This window comes from Chlorocebus sabaeus, chromosome 10, assembly GCF_047675955.1.
Source record: "Chlorocebus sabaeus isolate Y175 chromosome 10, mChlSab1.0.hap1, whole genome shotgun sequence".
NCBI lineage: Eukaryota > Metazoa > Chordata > Mammalia > Primates > Cercopithecidae > Chlorocebus > Chlorocebus sabaeus.
In genome coordinates, this window is record NC_132913.1 from 38909967 (window position 1) to 38923028 (window position 13062).

Below are 13062 nucleotides of genomic sequence, written 5' to 3' on the forward strand. Positions count from 1 at the left end.
ATTTTATTTGCCAAACAAGCAGATGTAAAAAAAAAAAAAAAAAGAAAGAAAAAATTATTTATTGGCCAGGCGTGGTGGCTCACGCCTATAATCCCAGCACTTTGGGAAGCTGAGGTGGGTAGATAACTTGAGGTCATGAGTTTGAGAAGAGACCAGCCTGGCCAACATGGTGAAACCCCATCTCCACTCAAAATACAAAAATTAGCTGGGCATGGTAGTGTACACCTGTAGTCCCACCTACTCGGGAGGCTGAGGCAGGAGAATCACTTGAACCCAGGAGGCGGAGGTTGTAGAGAGCCAAAATTGTGGCACTGCACTCCAGCCAGGGTGACAGGATGAAACTATATCTCAAACAAAACAAAACAAAACGCACTATTTATTATTGTCATCATAATATAGAAGGCCATCTTAATACAAAAGAAGGATAAAAAATAAGGACAATATTTTAAAATGTAATCTATTTAGTTTTATGAAAAACTCAACGCATTGTGCTTATTTTTTCTTATTTTGCTGTGGACTATTATCTCAGACAATGATGCGTCTATGGATCCAGGATTTCAGGATCATTGCCCTTATGAAAATGTTGGTTCTGGCAGAAATGCCTGGAAAAATGTTAACATCAAATGATTATCAGAGCATACTGGAGCAGCAAAATAATATGCGGCTTACTAACTCACCAGATTCAAACCTAGTCCTTGCCTACTCGCTAGCTGCTGAATAAAATAATGACTGGATATCCACATTGACCTGTAGGGGAAAGTTTTAAAAGTATAATTCCCATGGGGATATTTATTCATAATAATATTCAATTACTGATAACCCGTTAATAAAATGGTAGCCTACTTTGTGGACTACCACATAGCTCAAAACTCAATCAGGTGAGAACTATCTCTTCTACTGAAAATGGTAGTTCGGAGTATGTGTAATAAATTAGTCAAAACATTTTCCTAAGAAAACAACTACAATGGTTCATTTTTTGCCTTTCTGTTCATTACAAGATCAACAGTTTACTTACATCACTGTAGTTTATTCGGTTGAGTTTGGCTAACATGATTTCTGGTGTATCGGGCATGACATGAATAGTTTTCTTGTCATTGTCCCAGGCTTCAGTATATAAGCGCTACAAAAAAAAAAAAAAAGAGAGAGAGAGAAATTATTTTTGTGTTCACAGATATTATTCTTTTGATTATGTGCCAATCATCTCTCGTATACAAGGTAGAAATAAAATTATTAAAGCTGCATAAATTCCTTACCTTTGTTTCTTATTAAAATTATTTCAAGAATCTAACTGTTAAAGGACTTATCAGTTATGAAAAGTATAATTGGATTCAAGTATTTAAAATAATTTCTAGGAAAGAGTTATTGCGCACAGTATTTTTTTAACAACCTACTAATCCAATCAGAAGCACATAGTACTTTAGGCCGGGTGCAGTGGCTCACACCTGTAATCCCAGCACTTTGGGAGGCCGAGATGGGTGGATCACCTGAGGTCAGGAGTTTGAGACCAGCCTTCAACATGGTGAAATCCCATCTCTACTGAAAATACAAAAATTAGCTGGGCGTGGTGGCAGGCTCCTGTAATCCCAGCTACTGGGGAGCCTGAGGCAAGAGAATTGCTTGAACCCAGGAGGTGGAGGTTGCAGGGAGCCAAGATCGCGCCATCGCACTCCAGCCTGGGCGACAAGAATGAAACTTTGTCACAAAGAAAAAAAGAAAAAAAAAAAGAAAAAAGCACACAGTGCTTTTAACAATGGTTTAATATTTTGAAGTATCACTAAGTAACTATGGTATTATAGTGGAAAAATCATTTAAGAAGGTATCATGATTCTTATTATTATCTTTAAAATGCAATAATGTGTCAGAATTTTAAAATTGTTCCATGGTAACTTTCGATATCTAACAGTGAGGATTGAAGACTTACCTTATTCATGTTCAAAGCATTGTTTTTTGCCAGCACCTGCTCCGGAGAGTCTGTTATACTGGTAAATTTCAGCGTTTCTGGACGCTGACGGTAGATAGTATCACTAAGTAATTCTCCAGCTCTCTTGGCCCTAACAACTTCCAAGGAATCAATAGGAACCCAGCCAATGCCTTTCATCCATTCAAGGTCTGACTTATACAAGTTCTGCAGATCAACAAATAACAAACACATTTATTAATTAGTGTTTCAGATTCATAGTTACAAAATGGGTTATCCTAGAGAAACACAAAAGTGCTGATGAATAGTTAAGGTTCCCAGCATAGTAATTCACTCACTCACACACATTATTGAATCCTAAGCATATTTTTTTTTTCTGAGCATTTTTTTGGTACAGAGGAGTACACCAAGAATGATCAAAGATCTTCTTTTAAAGTAAAAGACATCGTCCTGCCTATGAGAGTATTACAAGATTTTTACACAGAAGCATGCTTTTTTAAACTTGGAAAATGTACTCTAATAGTTCCAAATAAAACCACATACTCTGATGGTGTGTGAGTGCTGCAGTCAAAAAATTCTCACTGTTATTTCCATCTTCAAAAATCACAAAACTTCAAGTGTATAAAGGAAATGTGATGTTGTAGAGATATGTTTGGCATTTCCCTAATTATTCATTTTATTTTACTCTCAGTAGATATGCTGAATGTTGATAAGTATTAGATGACTGGTTTTGATAAACACAAGAAATAGAATTTCCCCATCAGTAAGTGTAAAATGTAAATTAATTTAGCATAATACGCTTTCCCTCTCACTATCTCCATACTACCGTCTGCCAACAAACACACACATTTTTTTTTTTTATGCTTAAAATACTTTATTTATTTATTTTTTTAAATTTATTTATTATTATTAAACTTCAAGTTGTAGGGTACATGTGCACAACGTGCAGGTTTGCTACATATGTATACTTGTGCCATGTTGGTGTGCTGCACCCATCAACTCGTCATTTACATCAGGTATAACTCCCAATGCAATCCCTCCCCCCTCCCCCCTCCCCATGATAGGCCCCGGAAACACACACATTTTTTTACTTCCTTAGCCAAAAGTTTGCAGTGATATATTTTTAAGGGTTAAGTTTCATCTGATTCAGACAAAGGAAGCCTGAATCCCTAGGAAGATTTATACCTGTTTAGAATTGATAATATTTACTTTATTTCCTCTCATGCAGAGAACTTTTGGAGGAGAAAACAAATTGTAGTACCTCCATTGGGAAACTCCTTTCAGACATTTAATTGTAAATTGTTTGAAATATACAAACAAATTGCAGTTCATCGGCACTAGTCAGGACCCACAGACACGTTTCAGATCCGCTTTTAACAAGCAGAGCTAACATCAAGGAAACTCACATCACTCTGGAGGTCATAGGCTTTCCGTGCATGAATGATGTCATTCTGGTCGGGCAGGCAGATCCATTCATGCAGAGGATGTTTATAGTCCACATCGCTGACCAAGGTCTGACACTTCTTGGCCAAAACGATACCAAGCATGTCCACTGGGCTGCTGAACCTTGTCTTGTATTTCTCAAAATCTTTCTTGTACTCACGGTCACTCTGCACTTTGGCAATGTGGAGGGACCACATTATCTTGGGGTCATCATGTACTGCTCGGGCGCCGATGTGGTGACCCAACTGTTTACGATATGCTTCTTTGTATTTGTACTGAAAGAGAGAATCCAGTAAAGAAGAAGGAAGCACAAAGGGCTATTCCCTGTTGTTCTTTCTGTGGCGGTGCTTTCTATGAAATCTTTAAGGCAACAGAGGAGTTTCACTGGTCATGCTGCTGTAATGCCGTATACTGGACTGTTGTGCTCATTGGCACATCTTCACAGAATAACCCCACAGTAGTTCCCTTATATATGCTAGAGAATCATATGTTGGCAAAAAATGATAAAAAGTGAATACTGAAGAGTCCAATTACAGTAATAAACCATGACAGTGTCTCAGAAATCCATCATGTCAGTGAGCCTATTTAAGAACACACCTGGGGCATATGTTTATATGGATCATTAAAATTTTCTAGCATAGTCTGAGAAATAATTTCCTCTTCAGAAATGATTTGGGAGGGATAGTTTTGAAATGGACAATTTCTGTTATTTAATGGTAGAGAGTTTAAGTTTTACAAGATGAAAATTCTGGGAATCTGTTGTACAACAATATGAATATACTGAACCCCACCAAACAGTATACTTGAAAATGGTTAAGATGGTAAATTATATATACATATATATTATACAAATATGTATACATATATAATATATACATATATAAATACATATATTTAACCAGAATTAAAAATTTTTTAAACCTATAAAAATGAATAATTTTACTACTCTTGGATTAATTTTTAAGATGTCCAGGGACCTGATGTTTTCATTTTTAGGGTAAAGAAATATTGGTTCTGTGCACCGCATAGAAAGAAGACTTTGTCCTTCTATGTTCTTTTTCAAGTGATGGGGCAAACTCAGTTAAGCCTGCTTCTTTTCTGGCATCTTTGCCTTGACTGTGTTCCAAGGAAGCTCCTGAGGTTTTGAGTAGCTCAGCTTACATACATCTAACTTTAATCGAGGCACTCACTTCTATTGAGCAAAGACTAAAAATAGGGAGTCAAATGAGCCACATTCCAGTCTAGGCTATGCCTCTGTGATGCTTGTGATCTTGGGCAAGTTATCTGTATCTCAAGCCTCAATATATTTGCCTATGCACTGAAGGGAGTTAAGGTGGACGATGACCAATACAGACGTCCAGCTGTATTCCCTGTGTGGCTGGCATGATGGTAAGAAATGTTAGGACTTGATCAGCTCTTACATCACTGGCAATATCTCGAGAGGCCTTGGCAGCCACGATGGGAATGGCATCACTTCTCAAGTCATAGCCTTCTTTCTTGGCTTCTTCCATGGCCTGACGATAGAGGCTCTGAAGAAAGAAGGAGTAGCTTTTAAATACAGAATTCACATTCACTCGAAAAATATATTTTTTGTCAAAGGAAGTCCACTTTTGGATTCATAACTACACGAGTATGTTCAGTCTTAAATCAGAAAAAGAACTCTTACTTTCTGTTTATCCTTGGATATTTATTTAAATGAAAGTTTCACATTCAGCAAGTTTTAACATCACAACCTCTCTTTGCACAAATCTTACAAATGTTATACATTAAATGAACAGCTCTTGTGCTTAGATTGTTCACCATTTGCCCTTTTCATGAAACAACCAAGAAATGTTGATTTATTTAATTCCAAATTTGAATTGGGAACATTTTTACTAGCAGAGAATAGTATCATATAATAACATATAATAATACTACCACTAGGAGGATGTGTCCATAATCAAATTTAGTGCCGAACTAAGGATGTATCACTCTTTCTGAATCTCTCTGTTAATGTTGATTTGCTCCCTATTATTTCATCAACTGCTGGAAGTTGTTAGCAGACATGAGGGTAGCAGGTACCAAAGATTTAGGAGTCAAAACTGCAAAACTGATAAAACTTTATTTATTAACTTCTTCTGTGAATTGAGAAAGCACCACCACTGTTCAATTTCTCTGGTGGGACAGACGTGTACAGAAGACAAAACACAAATGTTCCATGGAAGTGTCATTTGAGAACCACACATTGAACAAATCATCTATACAATGACTTTTAGCCCTTTTAGTGAACCAGTGATAAAAATTTTGACTGATTCTGTATCCTCTTAACAAAAAATTTTACATAATTGCCAACATTGGTATTCAATAAATCAAAACAAGATAAATATATAGTTTGATAACAATTTTTAAACATAAAAAATAAAAATTTATTGGATCTCTTAATGAGACTTGTAGGAGCTCATGGTGGTTTGATTACAAAGTTTTGATGGGCAATCATGAATTAAGTTGTCCGGTAGGGTTTTGTGTGTGTGTCTTTTTTTTTTAATTGTTGTTGTTGTTTTTTGTTTTTTGAGACAGTCTCACTCTGTCGCCCAGGCTGGAGTGCAGTGGCACAATCTCAGCTCACTGCCTCCCAGGTTCAAACGATTCTCGTGCCTCAGCCACCAGAGTAGCTGGGATTACAGGTGTGTGCCACCATGCCCAGCTAAGTTTTGTATTTTTTAGTAGAGATGGGTGTTGCTAATCTCAAACTCTTGAACTCAAGTGATCTCTCCTGCCTCAGCCTCCCAAATTGCTGGGTTTTCAGGCATGAGCCACTGCACCCAGCCATGTTTGGTAAAGTTTCATTTTAATACTTTCAGACATGCACCATAGTAACTACTAGGATGAGTATTACTATTTCTTTTTATTTAAAAAATGAAATCCTTATATTATCATACTTAGTCAAATATTTTAATGTATGTTTTAATATTTTAAAATGTATACTTTCCACCTTTTGCAAAACTTCAAACCTACAGAAAAGTTGCAAGAATGCTACAATGAATACCAACTACCCAATTTATTAACATTTTTGCCATATTGCTTTCTGTATCTCTTTCTCTTTATGTGTTTATGTATTTCTTCATTTTACGTATTATTATTTTCAATTATTGAACTGATTAAGAGAAAACTGTATACATCATGGCTTTCATCCTTGAATACTTTACCATGTATTTCCTAAGAATAAAGATATTTTTAATTAATCACAGTATATGTATCAGACTCAGGAAATTTAATATTGATACAGTATTATTGTCTAGTACTATTCTCTTTTTTATCAAATATACAATGAATATTCCAATTTCATCAAATGTCTCAATAATTTCCTTTATAGCAATGTTGCTTTTCTATCCAGAATTCAGTACAAAAGAATGAGTAGTATTTACTTCTCTGGTTTCTTTCTTCACCTTTAAACCATGCCTTTTTTGTTTTAATGTGAGAGAAGAGTGACTATGAAAGAAGTGGGACACCACTCAAACTGTAGGGGCATTCTTGGGCAGATAATTTAGAAGAGCATATGTATGGAAGTTGAAGCTATGTTAACTCATTTACTTAAAACGATCCATGCCACTTTACCCCTTGGAAAGCCTTTGAGTAACCTCAAGAATGGTTGCTGAGGTTTGAAAGCAGCTCATCTATATCCAAATGCAGTCTTTAGATCAATCTGTGATTGAATAATTTAATCTTTAATTTCACTTTCCCCCTTTCCTCCTTTAAGAGGTTTACTGAGTTAGATAAAGCAGACACAGTACCAGTAGATAGTTCTGGAAAATAATTTGGAAATAATATGTAGCTTTAAGGGAAAAACTACAATGATATACAGTTCTATAAGGCTTTATCATCCCTCTACTTTATGCTGTTCAGTGTACTTTTCATTGTTGAGGCTGTGTAAAGACAAAATCTTAAATGTAAGGAAAATCCCGCAAAAGTGTAATACAAATAATTAAACTTCATTTTTATGCCCCATTCTCAAATTAGATTGAATTAAGGATACTGGACTAGTATCTGGAGTTTAAGTATGTCACAGAGGCACTTAATATTTCTTAATATTTTTAATGACTTAAGACTCTTAGAGGGTCACTATTGTGTTTATAAAGTGGATTATTAAGATGTGTCAGTTTATAGTCTTTTCAAGATGAGATTTTATAAGAAAAAGCTAAAGTAAAAATAAGAATCAATTTAATATCTTTGAGATAAATTCCAGAGGGAATTCGTTTTTCTTCAAAATTTCTAGGAATGTTTCTTTTGAAACTGGAAGGTCAAATACTTCATTTATTATGTTTTTAAAGAATAAATGCTCACATTTTAAAAATGGTGTAAGTGGGAAAAAATGTGCTTCAATCATCTCATGGCTTCTGGCCAAAAAAATAGAGTTCTTTAATTCTTTCAACATTTAAAAAAGATGCAGTGCTTCAAAGGAGAGAACACTTTTATCTATCATCAAGGATGTATTTTAAAGCTTGTTACTTAAGAAAACTAGACTAGGTAAGTGAGAATTTAAGAGGAAAAAATAGATGTGTTTGTTTTACATTTATGGAATGAAGGTATCATGGGCAATGGGTTGAGAAGAAATTCTAGTGGGTCATTCTGAAACGTGATCTTAGATCCCTCAGGGAATCAACATGATCAAGCAATTTTATTTTTATTTATTTGTATTTATTCATGGGGGATGAGTGCAATTTTGCTACATTAATATATTGCATTGTGGTGAAGTCAGAGCCTTCAATGCATGATCATGCAATTTTAAAGAAAGTAAATCCAGCTGAAAATTTTAGAATTAAAAAATAGTCCAATATCCTTGCAGCAGTCTGGAAAAAAAAAAAAATCTACCTCAATTCCGCTAATGTAAACAAATGAGAGAGGCTTAAGAGCTTCATTATAATCCGGAATAGAAACTAACTTCATCTGCCTTGGATAAAATAAACCTCCTAGGGGAAGATAATCCAACTGAGAAGCTCTGTGGCCAAGAGAAAATGTCCCATTAAAAAGTGACTGAAGCCAAAGCCAATCAAATATTTATAATCGGGCTTGTCCTTTGGTCTGTTTTATAATGCTGGAGAAAGTGAAATCATACCCTCTTCATTTTACTGGTCATGATTATTTGATATAAGCATGCCTCCTCTTTAAGGCTACATTACTATAGGCAAAAGTAATTAATATGGGTAAAATAATAAATCTGGTCATCACTTAAGTACTAATTTAAATTAGTACTTAAATTTTTCAGTGCTCTCAAACTGAAGAAAACTCTGCCTTCCTTTTTTTCTAAAAAAAAAAAAAAAAAAAAAAAAAAAAGAAGACACATAAATATGTTTAAGAAATTAGTATTCTTCTTGAATCAACCATATAAATTTTTGACTTTGGCAAGAACAATTGAGCAAGGAGCTATTTATGCAGCAGTATTTCTGGACTGCAAAGATATGCAATGACAAGTTTAGCAAGGCTGAAGATAGTGCATAAAAGAATGTATTTTATTGTTCTCAGGCAATTTGAAATGGGTGAATTTAAGAATTCTCATTTCAGTTCTTGTAAATAAAGCTCAAGTTATTTTGAGCACATTAAATACATCTAATTTTCATGGTGACTTGAGTGTAAAGGAGAGACATTAAAGTTTATTAAACAAATACTTTGCACCAGGCTCCACACTGGGCATGTTAAATATTTTACCTCATTTAGTCGTTGTTTAAACATTCTTTAAGATAAGCATTTTAATCCTATTTTACAGATGAGGTAATTGAAGAAAAGAGACTTGCTGCACAAATTTTGAAGCAAGTGCTAATTTGATTAATAGCAATTATTTTTAATGAAAATTATGGTTAGTCATTAATAGTTGACTTATTTTTTCCCTCCCAAAATGAAGATATTTTTGTGTCTGTCTGTCTCTCTGTCTGTCTGTCTAATCTACCTACCTTTCTATCTACCTATTCTTAAATACAATGATATGTATAATCAAGGTAGGGTAAATGGCATAAAAAGCCAACTAAGCTAACTGGCTTACGTGAGGATTAATTTTATAATTTTGACATTTCTACATCAGCAAAAATCAATGTGGCCAGACCAAAGAAATAAAACAAATGATCTTACCTCACTGTAATTTATTTTATTTTGTCTTGCCAACATGATTTCAGGTGTATCAGGCATAATATGCACTTGGGTCTTGTCTTTGTCCCAGGCTTCTGTGTATAAGCGCTGTGAAGGATAAAAAGATTAAGGAATTAGAAAAACAGTTTGCTGTACACAGGAGTCTTCAATGAAGAAACCATGACAAAGTTGAGAGCCAGCTTTCTTGCTGTCTGTTCCATGTGCTGTATGTTAACATTCTTTCAACCTCGGATTTTACAAGATATTTATTGTAACAAAATATAAATGTATACTAAGATATGAAAGGAAAAAAATATATATATATAATCAAACACACACACACATATACACACCCACGTATGTGTGTTTGGTAACCAGGTCACTGCCACCCCAATTAAATAAAAAGCAAGTATTTCCCAAGCATATATTCATATCCATATCTGTACTATGGTTATATTAACAAATCTTTCCCATGATTTTATTCGATGCTGTTTGTTGTTAGTTTATTAGCTGCAAATGTACCTGTATGTGCTAGCTCTAGATTTCTTTTTGATAAATGTTATAAAGATTTGCATCTTTCTCTCTTTTTTTTTTTTTTTTTATGAGACAGAGTTTCACTCTGTTGCCCAGGCTGAAATGCAGTGGCACAGTCATGGCTCACTGCAGCCTCAACCTCTCCAGACTCAGGTGATCCTCTCCAGGCTGAGGTGATCCTCCCACCTCAGCCTCCCAAGTACCTAAGACTACAGGTGCACATCACCACACCTGGGTAATTTTTGTATTTTTTGTAGAGACAGGGTTTCCACATGCTGCCCCAGCTTATCTCAAACTGCTGAGCTCAAGTGATCTGCCCACCTTAGCCTCCCAAAAGTGTTGAGATTACAGGTGTGAGCCACAATGCCCGGCTTGCATCTTTCTTGTTTGTTCTGCGCTTACCTAAATATGTACTCAGCAAGAAAGAAACCTTCACACCAAACCACGTATAACTAACTCTTATAGACTTCAAACAATTTGAACCCAAAATAGCCGTCCCATTCTTAACTCTGGCTATTTCACAAGAGATGTCAAAGCAGAAATGCTCCCATATATTGTTACCTAACAGAATAGAGAATTCAACTGAATCACTATACACTGGATAGCAATTTAATTGGACTAAAAAAAGAGACTAACTTAATTAACAATAGGTATCTTAAATGACATACAGCCCTGTCTTATTTTCCTACAAATTGGGGGCTCACCTTGTTCATGTTGAGGGCATTGTTCTTGGCCAGCACCTGCTCCAGAGAATCAGTCACACTGGTAAATTTCAGCTTGTCCGGAGGCTGGCGGTAGATGTTATCACTCAGTATTTCAGCAGCTCTCTTGCACTTGACCACATCCACAGACCCAATGGGGACCCAGCCAATGCCTCTCAGCCACTGGAGATCAGATTTGTAAATGTTCTGGAGAGATTAAACACAAAAGCGAGTATTACTGAAGTTGTTCTAACATGATTTCAAAAATAAAAAAATAACACTAGAAAGCTTGGATAGTCAAACTTCATGTATATGTCCTTCAATATATGAAGGCCAAATTGAATATAGTTTCAGGTATTACTTTCTTTCTCTCCAAAAAAAGTAAGGGGAAGAGGTGCCTAAAAAATGAGCAGAGAGAAGAAATACCATCCCTTCTGAGGGTTCTACCTAATCGTAGACCACTGTCTCAGTATTTCTGTGAATTACTATTATGAGCACAGTTACTGTGGATCTTAATGACTCACATCGCTCTGGAGGTCATAGGCCTGCCGAGCATGCATGACATCATTCTGGTCGGGCAGGCACGTCCACTGGTGCAGGTAGTTCTTGTAGTCCACATCGCTAACTAAGGTCTGGCACTTCTTGGCCAGCACCACCCCCAGCATGTCCACTGGGCTGCTGAACTTCGTCTTCCACTTCTCAAAGTCCTTCTTGTACTCCCTGTCACTCTGGATCTTGGCCACGTGCATGGACCACATCATCTTGGGGTCATCTTCAATGTTCCGGGCTCCAATGTGGTGGCCGAGCTGCTTGCGGTAACCATCTTTGTATTTGTACTGAAATAAAGGTGATCATTTCAAAAATAAAAAAGAATAGAAAGGCTTAGAAGCCTCATTAATTTAAAACTTTATTATTTTAAAATTGCTAATTCTTGCAGAGAAATGAAAGAATCTGAATATCAGTTTATCTCCTCATCCTAAATTCTTATTAGACTCTACAGCACTAATCTAATGGGCAGTAGTCTAATGGGAAGCTCATAAATAATCTAACAGTAACAGTCTAATGGGAATAGTCCAGTGGGAAGACAGGCCAAACTACATGGTCCTATGGCTTGTAGACGTTAAGTTTCTGAAAATAAAGGAAGCAACACTTCCAGAAGATCATTCGGTGCTGTGTACTGCCGTTTCTTCATCTTGGGCCCATGAAATCACGAACCCAGAAATTTTACATATGATTTTGGGACTGCTATTCCTGAGTCCACAGATACCATTTTATCCCTCCATTCAACACATCCACACTCCTTCCCAAATCCCGCTCTGCTGGGGCACTTGACTCCCTGAAATAGTCTGGATTATGTTTCCATCCTACAAGCCCTGCTCTGTTGGAGATCAAATTTGACTGAGGTTTGTTTGGGATTCCTCAAGTGAGAAAATGGAATATATATCTACAAAAAAGCATTTTGTTGTTGGTGATGGTAAGGGCTAACTGGATATTTTCTCTCTATTTCAGACAATGCACCACACCAATCCTAACAAGTATTTACAGAAGTCTGAATTTTCAGCTGGGTACAGTGGCTCATGCCTGTAATCCCCAGCACTTTGGGAGGCCGAGGCAGGCAGATCACCTGAGGTCAGGAGTTTGAGACCAGCCTAGCCAACATGGTGAAACCCTGTCTCTACTAAAAATACAAAAAATACTAAATACTAAAAAAAAAAAATTAGCCTAGTATGGTGGCGGGTGCCTATAATCCCAGCTATTCAGGAGTCTGAGGCAGGAGAATCGCTTGAACCCAGGAGGTGGAGGTTGCAGTGAGCCAAGATCACACCATTGCACTCCAGCCTGGGCAACAAGAGTGAGACTCTGAGACTCTGTCTCAAACAAACAAACAAACAAAAAAACAAAAAAAGAAGAAGGAGGAGAAGAAGTAGTAGTCTGAATTTTCCACCAAAGAACCCACCTCTTTCAGAGATGGTAGGAGGGGAAATTAGGTTCACCATTTTCTTGTTTTCCTCTTTGTCTTTCTGTTTTCATTTTAAAAGAACTCAGAAGGAAGCATGTAAAATAATTTTCCAAAAAAAAAAAAAAAAAAAAGAGTTGGCAAAAACACAGAGCAGATTTGGGGAAAGGTGGATTTTCCTAGACTTGGTTCTATCAGCTCTTTTTCTGATGTTGAACAAATACATGTAACTAAGTTATTTTTTAACACCTCTTCTGCCATTCTCTATTTTCTGTGAGGCTTCCTGCTCAAAATATGGAGATGAATTTCTCATAATTGTAGATATGAAAAATTGTAGAATCACACCCAATTTTACACTGGATTGAAGTATACTGGTTTAGGTTACCCCTTCCTACCTTGGACGCAGATACTGA

General features: G+C 36.2%; 1 protein-coding gene across 3 annotated transcripts in view; it reads right to left on the reverse strand.

The window, feature by feature from the left end:
- The window catches only part of NEB (nebulin), a 223338-nt gene that overhangs the window by 110402 nt on the left and 99874 nt on the right, over positions 1–13062 (reverse strand). For all 3 annotated transcript variants that reach the window (XM_073019680.1, XM_073019681.1, XM_038002139.2), the window contains 7 exons: positions 11217–11528; positions 10696–10899; positions 9461–9565; positions 4783–4890; positions 3325–3636; positions 1922–2125; positions 1016–1120 (listed from right to left, as the gene is read on the reverse strand). In XM_073019680.1, the coding sequence (XP_072875781.1) occupies positions 1016–1120; positions 1922–2125; positions 3325–3636; positions 4783–4890; positions 9461–9565; positions 10696–10899; positions 11217–11528 (1350 nt within the window). The remainder of the gene's footprint in view (positions 1–1015; positions 1121–1921; positions 2126–3324; positions 3637–4782; positions 4891–9460; positions 9566–10695; positions 10900–11216; positions 11529–13062) is intronic.